Source organism: Gekko japonicus, unplaced genomic scaffold (genome assembly GCF_001447785.1).
Source record: "Gekko japonicus isolate JY-2015 unplaced genomic scaffold, Gekko_japonicus_V1.1 scaffold755, whole genome shotgun sequence".
In the NCBI taxonomy this organism is placed as follows: domain Eukaryota; kingdom Metazoa; phylum Chordata; class Lepidosauria; order Squamata; family Gekkonidae; genus Gekko; species Gekko japonicus.
The window spans coordinates 307,535-334,489 of NW_015174865.1; the positions used below are offsets into that span (position 1 = coordinate 307,535).

At 48.4% G+C, this 26,955-nt stretch overlaps 1 protein-coding gene across 1 annotated transcript in view; it reads left to right on the forward strand.

The window, feature by feature from the left end:
• The first annotated feature begins 10,546 nt into the window (after positions 1–10,546).
• Positions 10,547–26,955, forward strand: part of B4GALT3 (UDP-Gal:betaGlcNAc beta 1,4- galactosyltransferase, polypeptide 3) — a 34,543-nt gene continuing 18,134 nt past the window's right edge. Inside the window, exons 1-2 of the mRNA XM_015424742.1 lie at positions 10,547–10,618; positions 14,191–14,492. Of these exons, the coding sequence (XP_015280228.1) occupies positions 14,240–14,492 (253 nt within the window). The 5' untranslated portion in view covers positions 10,547–10,618; positions 14,191–14,239. The remainder of the gene's footprint in view (positions 10,619–14,190; positions 14,493–26,955) is intronic.

Here is a 26,955-nt window from a genome sequence, read left to right on the forward strand (position 1 = left end):
CTCTCTCATTCTCTCTCTCTCCCTTCCTTTTATTTATTTATTTATTTATTAAGGTATTTCTACCCCGCCCTACCCCGCAAGCGGCTTAGCCCTTCTTCCCCCTCCCTCCCCATCTATATGCTTTCCTTGTCTGTTTCTCTCACTTTCTCTCCTTTTACTTTCCACCATTCTTTCCACCTCTTTCATTGTTTCCATCTTTCTCTTTTTCTATTCCTCCCTCCCTCCCCCTCCATATCTATTTTCTTTCTTTCTTTCTTTCTTTCTTTCTTTCTTTCTTTCTTTCTTTCTTTCTTTCTTTCTTTCTTTCTTTCTCTCTCTCTCTCTCTCTGTCTCCCTCCCTCCCTTCCTTCCTTCCTTCCTTCCTTCCTTCCTTCCTTCCTCCCTCCCTCCCTCCCTTCCCTTCCCTTCCCTCCCCTCCATCTATTTGAAGAAGAGAAGAGATTGGATTTATACTCCGCCCTTCACTACCCGAAGGAGTCTCAGAGTGGCTTACAATCTCCTTTCCCTTCCCCTTCCCACAATAGACACCCTGTGTGGTAGGTGGGGCTGAGAGCTCTCTCGAGGACTGCCATTGAGAGAACAGCTCGGAGAGAACTTGTGACTGACCCAAGGTCACACCAGCAGCTGCATGTGGAGGAGTGGGGAATCAAACCCAGTTCTCCCAGATCAGAGTCCACGCTCCTAACCACTACGTCAATCTGGCTTTCTTTGTTTCTCTCTTTCTCTTTCTTTCCACCTCTTTCATTCTTTCTTTCCACCTCTCTCTTCTCTCTCTCTTAGACAAATAAATATAATTAGCAAACAAATAAATATCATTGGACAAATAAATATCATCATCAATTTCTGTTTTTACCCCTTTTGTTTTTTATTTTTGGCAGTCTCATTGAATGTTAATAAAAAAGCAAATTTGCATATTTTCCAATAAAAACGTGTGTGTAATATTTGTTCATGTCTTGCAGCTGTCAAACATCTGATGTTTATTCTATGTGGCTCTTACATTAAGCAAGTTTGGCTACCCCTGGAATACAGTAATAGGTTGCAAATCCTGCAAATGTTAACCGGGACGTTTCAAGCAACAGGGTCATTAGAATTGGGCTTAGCCCTTCCAAGCTGTTAATTAAAACCAATCACAAAAAAACGCCTGCTAATTATAATAATAAGCATGCTAATTGTAAGTACAGCTCAGCTGGAGAGCTTTCAGGTGCTAATTTGAGAGGGTAAATCAGAGATGGAGGAAGCAGGGAAAATTTGCCATCAGATGAGAAACTGCAAACCATGTAAAGGGTCTATATTATTCTTGGGGTTTTATCAATGTGTTGACACCATTTTTGTTTCCTTGGGAATATTTGATGGAAAGGGGGGGCGCGTGCAAAAAGTACCATCAGGTCGCAGTCAATTTATGGTGACCACATAGGGTTTTCAAAGCAAAAAACGTTCAGAGGTAGCTTGCCATTGCCTGCTACTATGAAGCAAACCTGGACTTACTTGGTGGTCTTCCATTCAAATACAGACCAGGGCTGCCCTTGCTTAGCTAAATACATGGTGAGGCGAGAAATAACTTGTTTGGATGCCCACAGTGAATGTTGCTTTTCCTAATGGATCTTTCTGACCCAGGCACCAGGCAGAAATCTACTCTTTGCTCCATCATTAAAATTCTCTTCTTTCAAATGAATGCAGGGGTCCTTTCCTGCAGGAGCGCACAGGAGCTGAGCTCTGGCAGTAAAAAGCCCAGGGGGCGGGCACATGCAACAAGCCCCACCCCCTGCTCCCAGCAGCCCTCAGTCAGAGCAAGAAGCAGCCAGGTAAGTTGCAGAGCCCCCCCCCCCAGTCCAAAACAGTCCAGTGGCACCTTAAAGACCAAGTTTTATTCAGGTACAAGCTCTCCCTCCTCTGGGAGGACAGATTTGCACGTGTCCCACCCCCATAACTAGCAACCCAAAACAGTCCAGTGGAGCCTGAGCAGCGGGTGTTGCCTTCTGACACACTTCCGGTGATGTCAGGAGGTGTGGCATATGCCAATAAGCTAATGAGTTATGCTAATGAGCTCCTGCACCTCTTTCTCTACGAAATGACCCCTGAATATGCCTTTTTCTCCAGCAGGCTGAAATTGGTTCCTTCTTCCCAGTTCCTTCTTCATTCCTTATTTGTGACTTATTCATGAATTCAACCTAAAACACTGAGGAGAATTTGAAAGCTCTGAACCCCAAAATAAAATCTAAACTACCATATATCATACACCCCCATGTTCAGGGGACCCTCGCCTGCAAGGGGAAATATGGCCCTTCCTGGTCCAAAGCCTGGTTCTTGTGCCAGCTGCTCCAAAGTGAGGTGCCTCCAGGACAATCACACAGGCAGACACTGGGGCCAGGCTGCACCCCCCCCAAAAAAAAAAATTTTTCGACCACCCCAAGTGACACATCCCTACACTCTGGGGTCTGTCCCCTGCAGGAGACATATAGCAGTGCCTGGTCCAAACACCGGTTCTGGTGCCACAAGCTTCTATTTGGAGTGCCTCTAAGAGGCCTGTATTTCCAAGGAGATTTGAATAAGGAACTGGTTGGGCTGCTTGCCCTTTACACTCCAAAATAAGGTTTTGACCAGAGGTCATTTCGGGGGGGAACGCGGGGGATCGCAGTTCCCCCCGGGTGAGGTACGGGGGGCGGGGCACATGACGAAGCCCCGCCCCCCGCTTCCGGCCACCCCACTTCCGGCCCTCATTCAGCCAGGAGGAGGCAGGAGAAGAGGGAGGGTAAGTTGCTTCCTCCCTGCCTCTCCCCACACCTGCCTGCCTGGGGCCAGGGAGGGCCTTCGCGGGGCTTCCTTGCACTCCCGTGGACCTTGCAGGTCCACCGCCGGGCCCCTCATGGGGCTCGGCAGTGGAGCTGCAAGGCCGGTGGCGGCGGCCGGGACCGTTGGGGGCGGGGTGTATGGCCTTATGACACACGTCCGGTGATGTCAGGGGGTGTGGCCTTATGACACACTTCCGGTGATGTCAGGGGGTCTGGCATATGCTAATGAGTTATGCTAATGAGTTCCCCTAGCTCTTTTTCTATGAAACGACCCCTGGTTTTGACCACCACATGTCCCACATCCCCATGTTCAGGGGACCCTCCCCTTCAAGGGGACATATGAAGAAGAAGAAGAGAAGAGATTGTATTATACCCCGCCCTTCACTTGGAGTCACAGAGCGGCTTACAAACTCCTTTCCCTTCCCCTCCCCACAACAGACACCTGTGAGGTGGGTGGGGCTGAGAGAACTCTGACACAAGATTAGAGTCCGCACACTTAACCACACTTAACCACACTTAACCACTACACCAAACTGGCTCTTCCTGGTCCAAAGCCTGGTTCTTGTGCCAGCTGTTCCAAAGTGAGGTGCCCCCAGGACAATCGCACAGGCAGTCACTGGGGTCAGCCCAGGCTGCACCCCCCTAAAATTTTTGGACCACCCCAAATGACACAACCCCACGCTCTGGGGACTGTCTCCTGCAAGGAGAAATACAGCAGTACCATTTGGCTGCTGCATAAATTAAGTCTGCTCTGGAGCCATCCCTTCCTGAGTGAAGACAAAAATGTGTGAGCCGGAGGCTAAAAAACTGTGAGCTAGCTCACACTAATTCAGCTTAGAGGGAACAATGCTCCCAACACCCCTGCAAAGAAGGCTAGGCTGAGAGAGAGAAGGCTAGGCTGAGAGGCAAATCCTTCCACTAGAATGTATATATCAAGGAGGACAAATGAATGCAGCATCCTCCGTGTGCACAGAGGACAAGAAGACGGGCCTCTCTGCCCCAGGAGTTGATGCTCCCTCTAAGCCGTGGAGTCTTGTGAGCAAAAATTCTACTTTGTGAGCTACTGGCATGAAAGTTGTGAGCGAAACATTTGGCTGCTGCATAAATTAAGTCTGCTCTGGAGCCATCCCTTCCTGAGCTGAGACAAAAAGGTGTGAGCTGGAGGCTAAAACACTGCGAGCTGGCTCACACTGACGCAGCTTGGGGGGAACACTGCTCCTAGCTAGCTGGGCTGCCCAACACTGCAAAGGAAGAGTGGGTGGGGTGGTGGCAGTCACAACAGCGGCATTCCCAGCTGCACAGCCCTCCCGGTGCCACTGAGGAAAGGGCCTGCAGGTGGAAGTCGGAGAGGTCATGAGCAGGCAAGGGAAAGATGGACAGGCAGGTGGGGGGAAGGAGGAGGAGGAGGAGGAGGAGGAGGAGGAGGAGGTTGGATTTATACCCGCCCTTCACTCGGAATTTCAGAGCGGCTTACAATCTCCTTTCCCTTCCCCTCCCCACAACAGACACCCTGTGAGGTAGGTGGGGCTGAGAGAGAGCTCTGAGAGAACTGCTCTTTCAGGCACAGCTCTGAGAGAACTTGTGACTGACCCAAGGTCATCCAGCAGCTGCAAGTGGAGGAGTGGGGAACCAAACCCGGTTCTCCCAGATTAGAGCCCGCACACTTAACCACTACGCCAAACTGCCAGCAGGAAGAGAGGTGTGAGCAGGGGAGGGGCCCCTTGAGCACTCTCTCCTCGAGCCCATCAAAACCTGGAAGGCGTAGACTTGCAGGGTTGCCAATTGCCAGTTGGGGCCTGGAGATCTCCTGGAATCACAACTGAACTCCAGATGACAGAGATCGGCTTCCCCGGAGAAAATGGCTACTTTGGAGGGCGGATGCTTTGGCATTATACCTCGCTGTTTCATTTCCCCAAAACCTCCCCCTCCCCAGGCTCCCCTCCCACTAAAACTCCAGGAATTTCCCAACCCAGACTTGGTAGCCCCACCTCCCTGAGTCCTCTGCCTTTTACCCACACCAAACCTAGATAGGATGACCTAGACTGGAGAGGCAGAGTCTACCCATCTATTCCCTCCCTGCGCAACCTTGCCCCTATCGGTCAGACTAGATGTTTCCCCTCAGCTGAGTTAGAGTGAGCTGTTGTTGTTGTTCAGTAGCACAGTTGAGTCCGACTCTTCGCGACCCCATGGACCAGATCACGCCAGGCCTTCCGGTCTTCCGCCGTCCTCTGAAGTTTGCTCAATTTCATGTTCGTTGCATCTATGACACTGTCTCACCATCTCATCCTTTGCCGTCCCCGTCTTCTTTGACCTTCAGTCTTTCCCAGCATCAGGGTCTTCTCCAGTGAGTGCTCCCTTCTCATTGGGTGGCCAAAGTATTTGAGCTTCAGTTTCATTAGAGTGAGCTAGCTCGCAGTTTTTTAGCCTCTGGCCCAAACATTTTTGTCTTAGCTCAGGAAGGATGGCTCCAGAGCAAACTAATTTATGCAGTACCTCACAGGGTGTCTGCTGTGGGGAGGGGAAGGGAAAGGAGTCTGTAAACCGCTCTGAGACTCCCCCGAGTGAAGGGCGGGGTATAAATCCAATCTCTTCTTCCCTCCAGTTTGGAGTAGCGGTTTCGTGCTCAGACTCTAATCTGGGAGAACCGGGTTTGATTCCCCACTCCTCCACTCGCAGCTGCTGGATGACTTTGGGCAAGCCGTAGCTCTGTTAGAGCTGTTCTCTCAAGGACAGTTCTCTCAGAGCTCTCTCAGCCTCATCTACCTCACAGGATGTCTGCTGTGGGGAGGGGGAAGGAGTTTGCAAGCCGCTCTGAGACTCTGAGTGAGGGGTGGGATATAAATCCAGTCTCCTCCTCCTTCCTCTTCCTCTGTAGCCAAATCGCTTGCTGGCAATTTTCATGCCAGTAGCTCACAAAAAAGAATTTTTGCTCACAAAACTCCACAGCTTAGAGGGAGCATCAACTCCTGGGGCAGAGAGGCCTGTCTTCTTGTCCTCTGTGCACACTGAGGATGCTGCATTCATTAGTCCATCACTGCGTGTTTCTCCTTGATATATACACTAGAAATAAGGCCCGTTGTGGAAATAGATACAACGGGAGCTAGAAAGAGGCTCTGGGAGAGTGCTCTGGCTTTGGGCAAACAGTGTCAGTCTGCTTTTAAAACATGAACCTGGGACCTGCACACCACCAGAATACAGCAGGTTCCATATGCAACTGACATTCCAACTGCCTTGCGGGGGGGGGGGAGTTTGAGGTGCGGAATGGACTGAAGTCCAATCAGCTTCCATATGCAAAAGACCAGGTTGTCACAGCAGTTGTGGTGTGGGCGGGACCCGGGCTTTGCCTTCTGATTGGTGGCGATATATGCTGAGGAGCAGTGCCATCAGCCATACACTAAGGGAGTGCATTTTAGAATTAGAACTTTGGCACCCACTATTCAATTATATATAAGGACAGATTCTCACCAGCTCCAGCTCCCAAGAAGGCCAGATCACGTGTTGGACATGCAAAGCTGCCTTATACTGACTCAGAGCACTGGTCTAGCAAGATCAGTATTGCCCAGGGTATAATGGCAGAGTCCACTGTTTTCTCCAGAGGAACTGATCTCTGCTCCCTGAAGAGCAGTTGTAATTTTGAGTGATCTGTAGCCCTCACCTGGAAATTGGCAACAATTGTTACCCAGGACGAAATGGCTGGTTTGGAGGGTGGAGTCTATGGCATTCTACCTGTCTGATGTCCCACCCCTCCGCAAACCCCACCCTCTCCAGGCTCCACCCCTCAAATCCCCAGGAATTTGCCAGCCTGGAGTTGGCAACCCCATCTCCTTCCCAGCTAACCATCAACCTACCATTATCTGCCCCTTTGACTTCAGCTGACTTCCGCCCTCCCTTCTGCAGAGCAATTGTAATTTTGAGTGGTCTCCAGCCCTCACCTGGAGATTGGCAACAATGGTTCCCCATGAGGGACTGAGTGGTTTGGAGGGTGGAGTCTATGGCATTGTACCTGTCTGAGGTCCCACCCCTCCTCAAACCTCACCCTCTTCAGGCTCCATCCCTCAAATCTCCAGGAATTTCCCATCGGGAGTTGGCAACCCTATCAGGATTGGCCCCAATATGTTTTCTCCCAAAGGGCAAAGTAGGTGACTGGACCAAACTTAGTTGCCTACCAACAGGCACTGAGGGGAAAGTAGGGTTGCCAGCTATAAGGAGGGAAATACCTGGAGTGTTGGGGGGTGGATTCTGTAGAGGGCAGCAGGGGGGGGGGGGCGGAAGGACTCAGCAGGTATAATGTCATAGGGTCTACCCTCCAAAGCAGCCATTTTCTCCAGGGGAAACTGATCTCTGTCATCTGGAGATCAATTGTAGCAGTGGGAGATCTCCAGGTCCCACCTGGAGATTGGCAACCCTAGGGGAAAGTCAGCTGCACAGCAGGGGGTTGAAGAGAATGGTTTGATGGGTGCTGGGCCAAGATTGGCAACAATAGTTCCCCAGGAGCAAATAGCTGGGTTGGAGGGTGGAGTCTATGGCACTGTAACCTGTCTGAGGTCCCCCGCTCCGGCCTCCACTCCTCAAATCTCCAGGATTTTCCATACCTAAAGCTGGCAACTTTATCTCCTCCCCTCTCAGTAGCCTCTTATTTTGCCTTAAATTGGTTTTGATGCCAGCAGAGTGAGAAAATGCCAGAGGCTCTGGGTGGGTGCCTCATCGTAAATGCACCAAACAATTCCTAAAGATTTGCCAAAACACTACTCTGTTGATAAATTGCAGCACTTTGAATTAGCACCAGAGCTTTAAGAGCTCTCCAGCTGTCACCTGGAGACTGGCAACAGCTTGTTTGGAGGGTGGGGAGTATGGCATTGTATCTGTCTGAGGTCCCCCTCTTTCTCTTCCTCCTCCTCAGACCCCACCCTCAGCAGGCTTCATTCCTAAACTATCCTGGAAGTTTCCAACCTGGAGTTGGCAACCCTATGTCCTTTCCAGGCAACCATCAGCCTAACCTTTATCTGCCTGTCTGTCTTCAAGTTTACTCCCCCCCCCCAGCCTCTGCCTAGGGAAAGCAGCTGTCATCATTCTCCTCTCCCCCTATGAGGTATGTTAAGGTTGAAAGTGTGTGAATGGTCCATATAATCCCCCAGAGCTCTTAAAACATGTTCCTGGGACCTACACACCACCAGAGGGGGAGTATGAGGTGTGGAATGGAGTGTAGTCCAATCAGCTTCCATATGCAAAAGACCTTGAAGGTTCCATATGCAACTGACATTCCAACTGCCTTGCGGGGAGGGGGGTGAGTTTGAGGTGTGGAATGCAGTGAAGTCCAATCAGCTTCCATATGCAAAAGACCTTGAAGGTTCCATATGCAACTGACATTCCAACTGCCTTGCGGGGAGGGGGGTGAGTTTGAGGTGTGGAATGCAGTGAAGTCCAATCAGCTTCCATATGCAAAAGACCTTGAAGGTTCCATATGCAACTGACATTCCAACTGCCTTGCGGTATATATAAGGAGAGATTCTAGTGGAAGGATTTGCCTAACAGAAGAGTGAAGGGCCGTGCCAGGGATGATGCCCGCAGATAAAGCACACTCTGCTCCAGCTAATCTATTCAGATCTGCCTGGCAGAAAAGAAGGTTTAAGATCGGGCTTATGCTATGCCCCCCCATCTTCTTCTTTAAAAACATCCACCCTGATGAGGAACTGTGGAGAACGCAAAAGCCGGTACCCTCCTTTGTGTTATTTTAGATGGTACTCCTAAAAGGCATGAAGTGGTTTTTGTTTTGGGAGGGATTTTACTCTGGATAAGGGGGCTGCAGTGGCTCAGTGGTTAAGACACCGAACTGCAGACCGGAAGGTTCTAGACCCGAGTGTGCCGCATGACGGAGTGAGCTCCTGTCTCTGGCCCCAGTTCCTGCCAACCTAGCAGTTTGAAAGCAAGAAATTGCAAGTAGATAAATAGGTACCACTTCGGTGGGAAGGTAACAGCGTTCCGTGCGCCTTGGTGTTTAGTCATGCCGGCCACATGACCACGGAAACGTCTTCGGACAGCGCTGGCTCTTCGGCTTTGAAAAAGTAGAGGTAGGTCCAGGGCTATTTTTGGGCAGGAACGCACAGGAACGGAGTTCCGGCTGGCTCCCAAGTTGGCCACGCCCAGCAGGAACTCATTAGCATAATAGGCCACACCCAACAGCAGAAACTCATTAGGATTGGCTACATTAGGGGTGTGTGGCCTAACATGCAAAGGAGTTCCTGCTCCAAAAAAAGGCCCTGGATCTTGACAACAAACAAGGTAAACAGAATAAGAAGGGAAAGGTGGGTGTGGCTGGATAACCACACTTCTGGTAACATGGGGGTGCGGCCTAATGTGCTAATGAGCTGTGCTATCAGGGGTGTGGCCCAATATGCTAATGAGTACCTGCTGTTGGGTGTGGCCTATTATACTAATGAGTCCCTGCTGGGCTTTTTCTACAAAAAGAGCCCTGCCTGGATAATATAACTACCTTCAGTCTCAGGTATAGAGTTGCCAGCTGTGGGTAGGGAAATACCTGGAGATTTGGGGGTAGGGTTGCCAGGTCCTTCCTGGCCACAAGCAGGGGATGGGGGGGGTAGAGTTGCCAGATCCAGGTTGGGAAGCTCCTGGAGATTTGGGGATGGAGCCTGGGGAGGACAGGGACCTCAGTGGGGTGCAATGCCATAGAGCCCACCTCCGAAGCAGCCATTTTCTCCAGGGGAACTGCTCTCTGTCACCTGGAGATCAACTGGAATAGTAGGAGATCTCCAGGCCCCACCTGGAGGTTGGCAACTGTAATTTAAGCCCTGGTGTCTCATCCCAGCTGTGGCCACTGGTTGTCAGCTCCGGGTTGGGAAATACCTGGAGATTTTGGGGTGGACCCTGAGGAGGGCGGGGCTTGGGACATAGTGACAGTCGAGTCTAACTTCCAAAGCAGCCATTTTCTCCAGGGGACCTGTTCTCTGTTGCCTGGAGATCAGGTATAATAGCGGGAGATCCCCAGCCACCCCCTGGAGGCTGGCAGCCCTACACTCTGGGACGGTGGTGGGGAAGAGTGAAGGGTGCACTCTGCACATGCTCAGCGACGCCCTCCTCTTGACACCTCCATCTTTTCCCAGGCTCAGCTCTTGCCCGCCCACTAGGGTTGCCGGGTCTGGGTTGGAAAATACCTGGAGATTTTGGGGGTGGATCTGGGAGAGGGCGTGGTTTGGGGAGGGGAGGGGCCTCGGCATGGTACAGTGCCACAGAGAGTCCACCCTTCAAAGCAGCCGTTTTCTCCAGGGGAGCTGATCAATGTTCCCTCTAAGCCGTGGAGTCTTGTGAGCAAAAATTCTACTTTGTGAGCCACTGGCATTAAAGTTGTGAGCGAGCGATTCGGCTGCTGCATCAATTAGTTTGCTCTGGGGCCATCCTTCCTGAGCTAAGACAAAAACGTGTGAGCCGGAGGCTAAAAAACTGCGAGCTAGCTCACACTCACTCAGCTTAGAGGGAACACTGGAGCTGATCTCTGTCCGCTGGAGCGCAGCTGTCAAAGCGGGAGATTTCCAGGCCCCACCTGGAGGCTGGCAACCGGCCGCAGCGCTCCAAATCCCCCCCCCTTCTGCTCCCAGGTCTTCTCCGGCAAATCCGCGCGGGGCGCTTTTAGGGGCGGGGCCTCGAAGCCCGCCCGAGTTCCCCGCGTCTCTCCTCTTTCCCCTTCCCCGCCTTCCCGGCATCTCCGCCCCTTGCTTGCATTTTTCACCTCCTAAAGATGGCGACGCTGGTGCTCCGGAGCCTGGGGTGGGGTTAGCGGAGGGAGTCTCCTCGCTTGGCGAGCCCCAAGCGTCCAGGTACCTGGGCTGATCCGCCGGCGGGCGGGCGGGAGGAGGGGGCAGCCGAGGGTGCCAGGGTGGGGGCTTCGAAGCGGAGGGCACCTGGCTGGCTCCAAGGGTGCTGGGAGGACAGGAGGAGCCAGGTTGGCGTTGCATTTCGGCAGGACTGGGCGCAGGCAGGCAGGCAGGCAGGCAGGGTCGGATGGAGGGGCTCTTTCTGTGGGACGCGGGTGGTTAGGGGTGATGATCCCCCCCTCTCCCCACTGGAAAGGGGGCTGGAAAGGGACGGGAGGAGAAGCCGGGGTTGGGGGGGAGGTGATTTTTGCCAGGTGGCCTGATCCGGCGGCCCCCTTCGCAGAAAAGGGAACCCGGCGACTGAAAGTTATGGCGAATGCGCCTAAGACAGCGGGACGCTTTTTGTTTCTAAGGGGGAGTCCTCTACTGTATCCCTAAATAAAGCATGGGAGGGTGGAGGGAACGGGGGTGGGGGGAATTGGGGTGGGGGTCGGCCAGGCTGCCTTTGCCCGATTTTACACAAGGAAAGGTTTGGTTTCCTATGATAAAGGGAAAAGAGGACTGGTGATAGGAAGACAGAAATATGAGTCCCTTGTGGTGCTTTACTTATTCTTTCTTTTTTTTAAAGAAAAAATATATTTTTGGCATAGTTTCTCTTGCTATTTGTGGGGAGGGGCCAAGGTGTTTCTGAAGGGCACTGAAGCCCCACCCTCGGCCTCAGGAAATATGAATCAGCCATATTTCTCCTTTCCAAAATGGTAGCAGGCGTCCCCAAGCATAGGAATGGAAAACGTGCCTTTGTGACCATGAGGACTAGTAACCTCTCTTTTTTTCTTCTTAAATTGTGACTACTGGCATTCTTAAGAAGCTGGATTTGACACTTTCTCCCGTTTTGTGTACCTGTGTGAAAGTGCAGTATAACGCAACCAGGGAAGGCTTTGGTATTTATACAGCGCTTTTGAGTATTCAAAATGCTTCTAGCTACGCTGGCTTCGCTGGAATCCTTCCAGCCCCACCCTGCAAGCCAGAGAATCTGGAGACAGGTGACCTATAGAGAAGCCAAGCCAGTGGCTTGCCTAAAGCCCCTTAGCGAATTCCTCGGAGCTGGTGGAATTCGAACCAGGGACTTCACTGGTCCACTTTCTGGAACACCTTATTTAACTTCCACTTTTACGTACTAACTGCACTCCATGGTCTTGCGTGAAGCCCATGGGGAGGGCGGGATATAAATATGAAAAATAAATACAATAAATAAATAAATAAGTAGGTTTCTCTCAAGCCACAGGTTTGTTTGGCACTGGCTAACGGCTTGTTAAATGTCTTGGGTGACGTGTTGTGTGGACGTGTGCCAAGCTCTTTTGTCCTGGCTTGGGAAGGGGGAACTGTATCTGCCTTAAGAGGAAGTTACATACCGGTACTTGTAACTTCCTGGTGTTGTAATGAGTGATAGTTAAGGCTCTGGGGTTTAACCAGTGAATAAAAGTAGATTAAAAGGGTGCAGCCAGTTAACTCGACCAGCAGTTTTTGTTTCACCTTTTTACTCCGTTTGCAAAAGCTACCAACGGAAAGGTGTCCTTTTAGAAGAGGCGTTCCTCCTTCTGTCTTGGAAAAGCGGGAATGCCTCTTGTAAGTTGAGGCACGCTGCCTGTTAATTGATATCCCGTGCTTCCTTGACCTGGATGGCTGCATTTAGCTCAGTCTTGTCAGATCTTGGAAGCTGAGCAGGGTCGTCCTTGATTAGTACTTAGATGGGAGCCCACAAAGGAATTCTGGGGTTGCTATGCAGAGGGCAGGCCATGGGCGCAGGCCATGGCAAACCACCTCTGTTTGTCTCTTGCCACGAAAACCCTACAGGGTCACTCTAAGCTGGGTGGGAATTGGTGACACTTTACTTACACGTGCGCACACACACTCCCTCCTCTTAGAGGGCCTTGCAGTACCATAGATCAGTCTTCTTTCTTCCAAATTATCCTCACAACAGCCCTGTGAGAAGTCGGGTGGAGAGCGATTGGCCCAAGGTCACCTAGTGCGCTTTGTGGCAGAGTGGGAATTTGAGACCTGGCTCTCCCCCGGCCTAGTTTACTCGGAGCACTGTGCCGTTCCTCATTTCAAATTCCTAGCAAGAAGATCTCTCCTGCTTTGGAGTGGCTGATCTATGAATATGCAAATATATCCCGATTTATAAGACTGACTGTATGAGCTTCGTCATCCAAGATTACTTTGATCAAATGGACTGCTGGAATTAGTTTGATTTAGGGGCACAAGTGGTAGTACTTGAGGGAGTTGTATTAATTAGACTCATCAACTGATTAAAGGTTCCTGAAGCTGATGAGTCTGCCTTTGAAGTTGAAGGTTGCAGAGAAGCCTGGCAAAGTAGCTAGTCCACAGTGTTCAGGGCATCCTGCTTCACCCACACATAAAAGTGGACATTTCAGTGGCTGATGAGCAAGCCTGAAAGGAAAATAATGTGTTTTCCTCCATTTACAAAGCCACCCTTTCCTACTAATGTTGGTGCAATTCTTGCCATAAGCCTATCTTAATTAATTCAGTTTACAGACATTTTTCTTATCTAAATCCTCGATAAGAGAGACTTTTTTTTTGTAAATGGGAGGTATGCATACGTAGCTGCCTTATACTGAACCAAACAATTGGTCTGTCAGGGGCAGTATTGTCTGCTCAGACTGACAGCTGCTTGTCCAGGGTGTGAGGTGGAGGTCTTTCATATAATCTACTGTCTGGTCCTTTTAACTGGAGATGTTGGGGATTGAACCTGGGACCTTTTGCATACCAAGTATGAGAACCCACATGAAACCTGCCTTCCACTGGCCGCCTATTCAGACTGGCAGCAGCTCTCCAGAGTTTCAGGCAGAGGTCTTTCACATCATCTACTGCCTGGTCCTTTTAACTGGAGACATTGGGGATTGAACCTGGGACCTTTTGCATACCAAGTATGAGAACCCACATGAAACCTGCCTTCCACTGGCCGCCTATTCAGACTGGCAGCAGCTCTCCAGAGTTTCAGGCAGAGGTCTTTCACATCATCTACTGCCTGGTCTTTTTAACTGGAGATGTTGGTGATTGAACTTGGGACCTTCTTGCATGCCAAGCGGGTGCTCTGCCACTGAGCCGTGGTACCACCTCCCTAGAAGGTGACTCATGATATTAAAAGCTACAATGTATTACATCATTGTGGTTGCTCACCTCGCCCCCAACAACTGTAAAAACTATTCCTGATGCTTTGTATCAACCCTTGCCAGTTAAAATCCCTCACGGCGTAATGCTTGGGTTGCTGTAAATTACCAGTTGAGCCTGCTGAAGGTTTAATCGGTAACTTAATAACAATCCTGTGGCGCTTAGAACACATTTATGCTACAAAGTAAAAACGGTTTGAATCTGGTATAATGTCTGTGGCTTCCTCACAGGGATTCCTGGGGAAACGTGTTCCCATCCTGTGAGGCCGCATACCCTGCCGATCACTGGGTGCCGTGTTCTGTCTTCCCGCTCCTTCGGGGGAAGAGGGAAGCGTTCCCCCCCCCCCCATAAAGCTGGGGGTGACTTCGTCTTCTGCTTTTCAGGAGAAAGACCCCACCCCCACCCCAGAAGGAGCGATCGCCCCCTAGCACCATGCTCCGAAGACTTCTGGATCGGCCCTGCACTTTGGCCCTCCTGATCTGCTTCCAGTTTGCCTTCATGGCCTATTTCTCCTTCGGTGGCTTCCGGAACCTGGCCTCCATCTTTGGGCATGATGCGAACCCGTCTTTTGATTACTCACGGACCCATGACGTCTACACGAACCTCAGCCTTTTGCCTCAGCAGCCCCGTCACGGAAGCCCCACGGGATCTCTGCCCTACTGCTCAGAGCGATCGCCTTACCTCGGTGAGTCTGACTTGTGGGGTGGGCGAAGGGGTGTCTGCAACGTCCCTACTCTGTTTGGGGGGTTAAAAAGGGGAGGGGGGTGGTGGAGGCTGGTGAGTAACAGGAGCTGGGCGGGATGCTGACGTCGCCTTTATGGTAGCAGACTAAATATCAGTTTTAAAGTTACGGTTCTTGAATAAGCTCCAAGTGGGAGCAGGGGGATCCAGACGATAGAGATCAGTTCCCCGGGAGAAAATGGCTGCTTTGGAGGGTGGACTCTCTGTGGCATTGTGCCCCACTGGGGTCATGAGAACATAAGAGAAGCCACTGTTGGGTCAGGCCAATGGCCCATCCAGTCCAACACTCTGTGTCACACAGTGGCCAAAAATACCAGGGGCCCTCAGGAGTTCCACCAGTGGGGCCAGGACACTAGAAACCCTCCCACTGTTGCCCCCCCCCAAGCACCAAGAAGACAGAGCATCACTTGCCCCAGAGCCCCTGTCTATTAAAGTAAAGGTTCCCTTGCTCGAAAGCCAGTCGAATCCGACTCTAGGGTTGCGGCGCTCATCTCCGTTTCAAAGCCGAAGAGCCAGCGCTGTCCAAAGACGTTTCCGTGGTCATGTGGCCGGCATGACTAAACACCAAGGTGCACGGAATGCTGTTACCTTCCCACCGAAGTGGTACCTATTTATCTACTTGCAATGTCTTGCTTTCGAACTGCTAGGTTGGCAGGAGCTGGAACTAGAGACGGGAGCTCACTCCGTCATGCGGCACACTCCGGGTCTCGAACTGCTGAACTGCTGACCTTCCACAGCCTGCAGTTCAGCAGCTTAACCACTGAGCTACCGCTTCTCCCTAGCTTCTAGGGAGAGTTTTATTTGTTTAAATTTATGAATCGCCCATCCTGCAAGCAGGCTCTGGGCAATCTTGTCAGTTAAAATACAGTCAGCATAAAATTATAATAATCCAGTAAATTAACAGTCCATATGGCGATATAGACCCCTTTTGCTGGCTACGAAAAAAACCGGAAAAATTCGGGGGGGAAACGTTTTTTTTCCGTTATTTTCCTGAAGCCTTTTTTGTTTTTTTCCGAAAAATTGGAAAAATTGAAAAAAGAAAAAAAAAATGATTATGGAATATTTTATTTTAACATGATGAATAAAATATTTTAAAACAAGGTGTTCAAATATTTTCCAAATCATTTCTTAAAAATATGTATGGTGTCAGATTGATCTAATTTCTGTGCATGGAGGACAAGCAAATCCTAGGTTACAAATTGAACTCTCCAATGCAAGAACAAGATGCATTTCTTCCTTTGGAGGTGCTATTGTCACAAGAAAAGAAAAAGGTTTCAGTTTTGTTTTTGCATGTGGGAGGGTATTCTGTTTGTAATAATTGTCTGGATACACTTTATTTTTAATATGCTAGTTGTGATAATTTCATGCCAAGTAAAAATGTCCATAGTCATATTTTATGTTCCTAAAGTAACAGAATGACTTTCAGTCTAGAAAAGACAAAAGAAATGCCGATGTAGCATTTTTTCAATTTTTCCGAAAATTTCCGTTTCCTCCCGAAAAAACCCGGGGTTTTTTCCGAGCTTCAAAATTTCCGGAAATTTTACATCTCTAGGGGGTCATAGGAAAAAAACCAGGTGCCAGTTTTAACCATTGCTGCCCTCAACGAAAAGCCTGGCGGAATATCTCTGCCTTGCAGGCCCTGCAGAATGGCATCAGATTCTTCAGGGCCCCGATGTTGTGTGGCAGAGAGTTCCACTGGGTCGGGGGCAGGACCGAGTGGCCCTGGCCTTAGTCAAGGACAGCTGGACTCCCCTAGGGCCGGGGATCGCCAGCAGGTTGTTGTCAGCTGATCTGAGCATCCTTCTGGGGACATAGTGGAGAAGGTGGTCCCAAAGGTACGTGGGTCTCTGATCACCCAAGGACTTAAAAGTCAATGCTAATACCTTGAACCCGAGTCAGTATTCCACTGGTAAGCAGTGTAGCTGGTGCAGCACAGGTTGTATATGTGCTGTCTGTGGCGTTCCTGCCAGGACTTGCGCTGCTGCATTCTGGACTAGTTGGAGCCTCCGGGTCAGTCTCAAGGGCAGGCCAGCATAGAGTAAGTTACAGTAGTCCAGTTCAGATCTGATTTGATCTAGAGCCCGCTTATTTGTCTTTTCAGTGGTCCACGGTGCCTGTGAAACTCTCCTCCCTGGCAATACAGGACTTTTAATGAGAGAAGACAGGTTTTTTTGGAGTGTGGGAGGGAGTATCAGAGGTGAAAGAACTAAGATGGAGCCAACTCCTGAAAATTCTGTTTAGATCAAGTGGCGGGAGTCAGTTCCCTGCTGGGAATCAGTTTATTTACTCCTTGATGATGTAGTGCATTCCTTACATACCGCAAATCCTAACTTGAAGATGTCTTTATGGCTATTCCAGAAGGGGCTGCTTCTTTTTAAGTAGGATAATTTAACACTTGAGATGGGAGGTCCAGTAGCCACATGCCAAACTTCTCTCTTACTTTCTTATCATTTTATGGCTGTTTCCTGCTGTATTATTGTCTAACTGCCAACTCCTGAAGAGGGACACAAAATATAACATCCCTGAACTACTTAAAGATAAGCTTTCTAGGAATTGTTTGTAAAACCATAAATGAGTCTAAACCAGCAGGAGTAGCTAGAGAAGCAAGGACCTAAAAAACTCCATATGCAGGACATGCAAGAGGAAAAAAAATCTGTCACTGCTTCAGGGAACCCAGGGAACTTGTAAATAACCTACATTCTTCCCAGGCTGTAAGAGGGCTTTCCAGAGAGCCAGCTTGGTGTAGTGGTTAGGAGCACGGATTCTAATCTGGGAGAACCGGGTTTGATTCCCCGCTCCTCCACATGCAGCTGCTGGTGTGACCTTGGGTCAGTCACAAGTTTTTTCAGAGCTGTTCTCTCAAGAGCAGTTCTCAAAAGAGCTCTCTCAGCCCCACCTACCTCACAGGGCGTCTGTTGTGGGGAGGGGAAGGGAAAAGAGATTGTAAGCCACTCTGAGACTTCTTCGGGTAGTGGAGGGCGGGGTACAAATCCAATCTTTTCTTCCCCTTTAAGAAAAAGAGACATGCTCTTAACTGATACTGCTCAGGTTCGAAAAGGATATTCCCTTTTAGGAAACAGAGATGCTCCCTGATTGATACTGAGTCAAGTAATGGGGATAGTTGGGATACGGACTCACACCTGGAAGAATTGACAGCCGCACACGTGAAAGGGATCTAGGTGTTCTGGTTGATCACAAGCTAAACATGAGCCTGCAGTGCGATGTGACTGCGAAGAAAGCTTTGGGCACCACATTTTAGGAAGGATGTTGACCAGCTCGAGCGTGTCCAGAAGAGGGCAACCAGGATGGTGAGAGGGTTGGAATCCAAGTCTTATGAGGAAAGGCTGAAAGAGTTGGGTATGTTTAGCCTGGGAAAGAGAAGGCTTAGAGGAGACATGATTGCAGTCTTCAAGTATCTGAAGGGCTGTCATGTAGAAGATGGAGCAGATCTATTCTCTTTTGCTCCGGATTGCAAGGCTAGATCTAATGGGTGGAAATTACAAGGGAGTTGATACTGGCTCAATATCAGGAGAAACTTCCAAACTGTAAAAGTGGTTAAGCAGTGGAACAGACTGCCTGGGGAGGTGGTGGATGCTCCTTCACTGGACGTTTTCAAGCAGAGGCTGGATGACCGTCTTTCAGTTATGTTGTTGGGCTACCTTTCGGCTACGCTCCTTCAGAGTGCAGGGGGTTGGACTAGATGACCTGCAAGGTCCCTTCCAACTCTAACATTCTATGATCTATGAGGAACTGGGGAAGACAACTGTTTCCCTGGAAACATCTGGGGAAAACAGTTAGGCCTCTTGCAACAATTTCAAGGAAACCTCTTGTGCTTTGTCGCCGACCAGTGCCTGTCAACGGCAATCACAGTCATTTCAATCTTTGAATAGCTAACAAAAATAGAAGCCTTTAGGAAAGTTCTCTAAACAGTTATGGAAAATCAGTGATCTACTACCATAGAGCAATCTCGAAATAACTTGGGTCAAGATCTTGGTGACCCAGTTGACAAAGGAAGGACTCCTCCTCGAACTGGAAAGTGTGATAAACGATCATTGGGGCTGCTCCTTAATTTTACAAATAAACAAGGTCATGCTAAAGATTGCTTCCAGCAGAATAAATAAGAGGAAGAGACCTCCAAGGAATACCAGAGCTTGGGACGCGGAGGCAGGCAACCAAGCCACCTCTCTGAAACGTCCAAACCCCACTAGGGGTCACCATGACTTCCAGGCACCCAAGTGCATACACACACAACCACACACACACACAGCATCTGATTCACTGAGCAAGTTATTAAGAATTCTGCTGCATAGTGCAATGTTGACCTGGCAAATCACAAAAGTTTGCCAAGCCCTCCATCTTGTAATAAGATTCTTTTAACTTTTAAATGTTTTATAATTCTGAAATATACTGTTTAAAATGAAATATTTTCTAGCTTCCTTTGAAGTCTATCCAGTAAGCGTCTTTAGGGATGGGCTGATTCGATCTTTGCTCACAAACCCAATGACAAATTTGGAGGGTGGAATCTATGGCTTTGTACCTGTCTGAGGTCCCACGCCTCCTGAAACCTCACCCTCTCCAGGCTCCATCCCTCACATCTCCAGGAATTTCCCACCTAGAGTTGGCAACCCTATCTCCTTCCCAGCCAGTCATCAACCTTCCTTTATTTCCCCCTCACTCTTCAGCTTTCCACCCCCACACACCTGCAGCCTCTCCCGTGCTCTGAAGCCCTGACTGCTACGTCACATTGGCTGTCATATGGGGCCCACCTCAGCAGCATATAAAGATACAGAGCCCACCATTTTCTCCAGGGGAACTGATCTCTGCCATCTGGAAAGCAGGTGTAATTCTGAGTGATCTCCAGCCCTCACCTGGAGATTGGACATATTTTACCTCAGAACAGCAAACTGTTTAGAATGTTAGAGGCAAAAGCCAATCAAGTCGCATATGCAAACGACCTCTGTGTTCCGAGGCAAAGGCCAATGAGGCTGCATATGCAAATAACCTCTGTGTTCTGACTGGCTATGGGGGGGGAGATGAACAGCAAACTGTTTAGAATGTTGGAGGCAGGACTCAAGCAATGCAGCCACTGGGTAGGGGCAGATTCTGAGTGACACACCAGGGCGCCAACCAATTCCGGAGCGTGTGGAATGTTCTAGAGAAGTGCCACCACCATTCGGCTTTTATTTATAAGGGAGATTACGGAACTGGTAAAAAATACCAGATGAGTGATATGATTAAAAACACACATATAAACTCCTCATTAGGAAGAAAAAAACAAGACTACTAAAAAGATTTATGGCAGAGATTAATAGGAGCTTCACAACAAAACGATTCAGTTCTGTTCTGGAGGATGGTAGCGAGATGGCTATATGTACACTTTCCCGGCCCTGAGGCCCACATTCCAACAAGTCTCTGGGAGACATATTTTAAGAGTATTTTAGCATCGGGCCCTGCCCAGCTCCCTTCATCTGAGCACCATGACTTACCAGAGTGGCCTCCAGTATCTCCTCTTGAAATTAAAAAATCTCATCCGTCATCTGAAAACAGGGAAGGCTCCTGGAACTGATAATATAATGCCAGAAATGTTAAAGGACAACCGGGATTGGTGGGTCCCAGTGTTAGCGGCCTTATTCACCCAGATTGCTCAACTCAGATTCCGAAGGACTGGGGTTTAGCGATATTTATTCCTATCTTCAAGAAGGGTTAAGAACATAAGAAGAGCCCTGCTGGATCAGACCAGTGGTCCATCGAGTCCAGCATCTTGTCTCACATAGTGGCTAAACCAGTTCGTCTGGAGGGCCAACAACAGGACAGAGAGGCCGAGGCCTTCCCCTCATAAGAATGCAAGAAGAGCCCTGCTAGATCAGCCCAGTGGTCCATCGAGTCCAGCATCCTCTGTCACACAGTGGCCAACCAGTTCCTCTGGAGGACCCACAGCAGGGCATAGAGGCCAAGGCCTCTGATGTTCTAGATTAAATCCTTCTAATTATCATCCAGTTAGCCTCCTGAGTGTCATCAGCAAATTATACTAGAGAAGCTTCTGGGCTGGCTAGAGGAAGAAAATATTCTCGCTGATGAACAGGCTAGATTTAGATCTGGCCGCTGTACAATAGATCAAGCTTTGATTGTTCAGTATCTTGTGGATAAATATGGCCTTTCAATAAATGGAGCCTTATACGCAGCCTTTATTGATTTTAGCTTTTGACTCTATATCGAGAGAGAGGTTAGGTACAAAATTTTTAAAAACACACATCCGTTGATAAACGGCTATTACTGCTGATACAATGACTTTACATAGACACTAGGCTAAAAGTCGTAACATAGGTGGCTACGTGACCAATACCATAGGCGTCTCCAGAGTTGTCAAACAAGGATGTATAATTCCTCCCCACTCTGTTTAATTTTAATATTAACTTAATAGAAAAGCCTCTTGCAGGCGATATCTATCATTCTGCTAAATTGACATTATGTCTGCTCACAACTCTCCTTTATGCAGACGATGTAGTATTATTATCCTTAGCTTTCACTAACAATCAGCTTTAATAACTCTAAAGTGCTCATGCTTTCTAGACGGAAAACCAAGCACAGATGGATGATTAAAGGAAATAGCATAGATTAGAACAAGTCAATGGCTACAAATATTTAGGGGTGGTTTTTCATTCTTCTGGCTCTTGGTCTGTTTCACTAAAATACATCAAGGCAGTCACACAAAGAACTCTAAAAGGGCTGTTGAGGTTTTTTACATGAAGGGAGGACAATATACACCACCTGTCAATAAAGTCTTTGATGCGAAGGTTGTGAACCGAATGCTGTATGGGCTACAAATCTGTTTATATCAAACCCCTAAACCCTTGGAAATCATACAAACCAAATTTTCAAGAGCCATTCTGACCTTGCCATCTGGCGTACCAAATTCAATATTACGCCTAGAAACACTAGAACGCTAGGGCACTGGCTAATGGAATTAAAGGTAATTTAATTAAAGTTAATTAAGCTCTGCCAAGCCGCTTCTGCCTCGCAGCAGCCCCTCAAGCCACCATAGTTGGCATCCTGTGCTGCACAGCGCAGCCCGCCAGCAACAAGTACTTTCCAAGGGAAATAGACTTTCTGGGGAAAATAGAGAGGTGCTGTCTGGCTCTGTGCAGCCACCGTAGCCAGCCCTTTGCACCAGAATACCCGGCTCCTTCCCTGCACCCGCCACCGCTCGGGTCCTGGGCTGGATGGGAAGTCAGGGGGCCATGCCAGTAAGTAAGGGGGCCTAGCCCCAAGATGCCCCACTGTAGCTATGGGCCAGGGTCCTTGGCTGATCACCATCAATCAAGATGGGAAAAGTCTCTGAACTTAAAACTACAGAAAATAGGACTGACACCAAATAACCTGCTGCATGTGGGATATACAAGAGCGATACACGAAGTCAGACGAAGAGCTCAAGACATAGAGCTACAACAACATGTCTCTTCTGCTAGGAAATACCACTACATAGAATATAGCCAATTCAAACTAACGAATGATCTGGGAAATCTCACATCACCGAAACGAAGATCAGCTTTTTCCTAGGCGTGTTTTAATGTTCTCACTTCAGCCCTTTTAAAAAGAAGACACCAAAAAGTTCCATATCCAAATTTGTCCTTGTGGATACCAAGAGGTTGAATCAAAAGTCCTTTTATACCGTCCTTTTTACACAGACAGGTGTGAGAGCTAGTTTGGTGTAGTGGTTAAGTGCACGGACTTTTAGTACTGAACAAGTTTTGGTAATTATCATGTTTTCGAGGGGCTGTGGTGTAGTGGTTAAGTGCGTGGACTCTAATCTGGGAGAACCGGGTTTGATTCCCCACTCCTCCACTTGCAGCTGCTGGATGACCTTGGGCAAGCCTGTCCTTGAAAGAGCTGTCCTTGGGTAAGCCTTCTGACAAGACCTGTCCTTGAAAGAGCAGTTTCTGTCAGAGCTCTCTCAGCCCCACCTACCTCACAGGGTGTCTGTTGTGGGGAGGGGAAGGGAAAGGAGTTTGTAAGCCGCTCTGAGAGAAGGGTGGTGTATACATCCAATCCTCCTCCTTCTCCTCCTCAGTGGCAGAGCATCTGCTCAACATGCAAAAGGTCCCAGGTTCAATCCTTGGAACCCCCAGTTAAAAGGATTAGGTAGCAGGTAATGTGAAAGACCTCTCCCTGAGTCCCTGGAGAGCTGCTGCCAGTCTGAGTAGACAATACTGACCTTGATGGACCACAGGTTCCGTATAAGGCAGCTTCATGTGCTCCCTTTTTAAAAAAACTGAAAACCGCGTCAATATATCATTTAAACCTGAACCTTCCACTATGCTGGTAGCTTTTGAGCTTTGTAGCTTCTGGGAATCTCTTTGGTCATCAGCACATTGCTGTTTCTTCATGCCCTCAGCCTCTGATGAAAAATTAAAATCAGATGTTGCTTTCCACGTTCATCTGTTTGTTCAAGTGTTACAGTGATTGGCTGACTTGACTGATTGATTACAGGCGACCAGCAAAAATAAACACAATTAAAATTAAGATTGAAAATATAATACTACAAATTTGTATACTAAGAATCCTGGTTGCAGTGCTAATATATAAAAGGGCAATGTGCATCTCCAATGAGGCTCAAAAAGATCTTGCTTCAGTACAATATTTTGCAACTTTCTCCACAGTCTGACGTGATTTATCTATAAGGAGAACAGTAAGATATAATTTTTGATCTCTTCCCCGGGAATTTTCATAATAATGGAGATAGAAGAAGAGAAGAGATTGGATTTATACCCCGCCCTTCACTACCCAAAGGTGTCTCAGAGCAGCTTACAAACTCCTTTCCCTTCCCCTCCCCACAACAGACACCCTGTGAGGTAGGTGGGGCTGAGAGAGCTCTGATAGAAACGGCTCTTTTTCCAGAACAGCTGTGCCAGAGTTATGGCTTGCCCAAGGTCATCCAGCCAGGTGCAAGTGGAGAATCAAACCCAGTTCTCCCAGATTAGAGTCCACGCACTTAACCACTACACCACAGCCCCTCGAAAACATGATAATTACCAAAACTTGTTCTGTACTAAAAGTGCTGTCAGTGCTCAAGTTACCAAGAGGATCCTCTGTAATGACTCTGCTGTGATATCGACACTCTTTGTGGCTCTAGAGATGGGAGTAATGGGGCAGAGATGTGGAACTTTTTTCCTGTGTGTTTTTTTTTAATTACTTCCCATTTTCTTTAGTGAACAAAACAACATTTTGGGGAACACAGAAATGCAGCTATGAAACATTTTCTCTTTTTGGCCTGATTGAAATGCTTTTTAAATCCAGGGTGCATTCACTCAGAAATTTTGTTTCAGAGGGTAGCCATGTTGGTCGGTAGTAGAATAGGTAGATTTGAATCCAGAAGCACATAAGAGACCAACAGGTTTTTCAGGGTATAAGCTTTTGAGAGAGGAGGAGGAGGAGGAGATTGAATCTGTACCCCGCCCTTCACTACCCGAAGGAGTCTCAGAGCGGCTTACAAACTCCTTTCCCTTCCCCTCCCCACAACAGACACCCTGTGAGGTAGGTGGGGCTGAGAGAGCTCTGACAGAAACTGCCCTTGAGAGAACAGCTCTGAAATAGCTTGTGACTGACCCATGGTCACTCTAGCAGCTGCATGTGGAGAACTGGGGAATCAAACCTCTTTCTCCCAGATTAGAGTCCGTGCTCCTAACCACTACACCAAAGTGGTAAAGTTCCCTTTGTCAGATACAAGTGGGAATGGAGATCTGAGCCCTTATATTCCGCCCCCCACACCTTCTGAATGAGATATAAGTGCTCAGGGGATCTCCATTCCTGCTTGTATCTGATGAAGGGGGCTTTGATTCTAAGAAGTTTATAATGGACTCGAGTGTAGCAGTTCACTCAAATGTGTAGCGTAAAGGTTTCTATGGAGGGCCATCTGCGGCATCCGATGATAATTCCTGTGTACACTCTTGGACTTAACAACGCATCTTCAACTATCTGTTTGCTCTTTAAACATGAGTAGTTTTGTCCACAGTTAATCATGTGCACGGTGGCACCCTGCTGAAGTGCTGTTGGTACTATATAGCTTAACTCGATGAGCTAATATTTACTTCTTTGCGTCATTTATGGTCTGCCGTTCTCACCTGAGATTCAAGGTGAATCGCACCATTGAAACAGTGCAATAAGAACAGTATACAGCGCACAGCCAACAGCGAATAAGAGTGGATTGCAAAATAAGAAGAGAAGAGATTGGGCTTATACCCCTTCACTACCAGAAGGAGTCTCAGAGGGGCTTACAGTCTCCTCAGCGGGGTATAATGCCCATAGAGTCCACCTTCCAGGGTGTCCATTTTATCCAGGGGAATTGATCTCTCTCACCTGGAGATTAACCCCACCTATGACGCACGTGGGAGTCAACCAGGAACACACCATCTTGTTTCAAGGTGTTGGTTTGGTTGTTTAACACCCTATTTGGCTTGGGATCGGTGTATCTGAAGGGCTGTCTTCTCCCAAACTTTCCTGCCTGTGAGTCAAGATCACTGGGAGAGGCCCTCCTGCCTGTCCCACCAATTAAATACGCCCATTTGTTGGGTACACAAGAGGGGGCCTTTTCAGTGGCAGCCCCTCAGTTACAAGGAAGGTACGCCCGGCCCCCTCATAGTCGATCTTAAGGAGGCAGCGGGAGACAGTTTTATTTAAGACTGCATTTTGAATCTGTGTAGCTTTTATTATTGGCCGTCCTAATTGGAGTTTCTGTGACTTGTATAGGTTTTATACTTGCTGTTTTTATTGTGTTTTTTATGATGTTTTGTTTATACTGGAAGCTGCCTTGGGTTCCACAAGGGGGAAAGGTGGCTTAAAGGTAAAGGTTCCCTTGCTCGAAAGCCAGTCGAGTCCGACTCTAGGGTTGCGGTGCTCATCTCCATTCAAAGCCGAAGAGCCAGCGCTGTCCGAAGATGTTTCCGTGGTCATGTGGCCGGCATGACTAAACACCAAGGCGCACGGAACGCTGTTACCTTCCCACCGAAGCGGTACCTATTTATCTACTTGCAATAATTTCTTGCTTTTGAACTGCTAGGTTGGCAGGAGCTGGAACTAGAGACGGGAGCTCACTCCGGTGTTAAATAAAAACTAAATAAATTAGTATGGTGAATGAGGCCGGAAGAGTGGTTCATTTCTCACAACCTGGTCATAGATTGTATATCCCATGGTATAGTAGTCAGATCAGAGCCCTTGTTTTTCCTGGCATTTTGTGTCTGGGGCTCCTGTCTTGTATAACGTAAGGCATGCTGTGTATGGGGAGGGGCTGCATCTCAGTAGTAGAGCATCTGCTTGACATGCAGAAGGTCCCACCCAGACCGTTGCTGGCATCCCTGAAGAGAGCGGCTGCCAATCAGAGCCAGCAATACTGAGCTGGATGAGTCTGTATGAGGCAGCTTCGTGGGCTGGGAGGTTCACCTTGCCGCATTTGGGCTTAAACCACCTTTCCTCTAGCAACCCTGCTAGTGCCAGGAACAGTGAACCGGTTCAAGGTCTGCGGCACCTGAAAACATCAAAGCAGAAGTTTCAACCCCAGTGACAGAAATGAAGGCGGATGCATTACTGAATGACATGGATGTGGTCTATAGATCATATTCAGGTTATATAAAGAAAAATAATCTGCCTGGGGAAATCGTCGTAAGATTCTTGAAGAGGCATGTGAGGGACGCAATCCTGAAAGCGGTCTCTGAAGTACCCCTGAAAGTGGGGGAGATTGGATATAAATGGCTATTTCCAGAAGGCGTCACTTTCAAGATTAAGGACAAAAAAGAAAAGATAGACTCTGTTTCGAAAGCTCAAGAATTCCTAAGGGCTCAGTTGGGAAGACCAGAGGACGGGAAAAAAGAAGAGGACAGCAAGTCTAGTGGCGAGCTAGACTCAGGTTCTTCTGGAGAGGACTCTCTGTCAGAACAAGGGGCAGCAGCCCCCAAAAGTCCTTATAAGTTGCGGAAGAGACGGGGAAAGGAGAAGTAAAGGCTGAAGGACTCTGAATTGTGCCTTTGTGAACTTTGAAACGGGATGATCGGGGGTACTGTTTGTAGACAGTTTAAATTTAAGCTTAAAAGAAAAGTATTAACTTTAAATGCTTGACTCAGTTTATAATGTTATAAATGATGGAAGATTGAATGTAACTAAGCTAGTTGGAGGATCTCCCCTCTTGGGATTTTAGTTAGTAGTGGGTTCTTTGCTTTATCCCGTAAATGTAGTTTTCCCTCCCCCTTTTCTGTTGTAGTTTTTGTAGTGATATAAAAAAAATAAAAAAATCCCCTCCGGGGGCTTAAAAAAAAAAAAAAGGTCTGCGGCACCTGAAAACATCAAAGCAGAAGTTTCAGCCCCCCTCCTCCTGGTTACTCTAGTTTGGTCTTAGATGTAGTACTAGCAAGAGTCTTTTC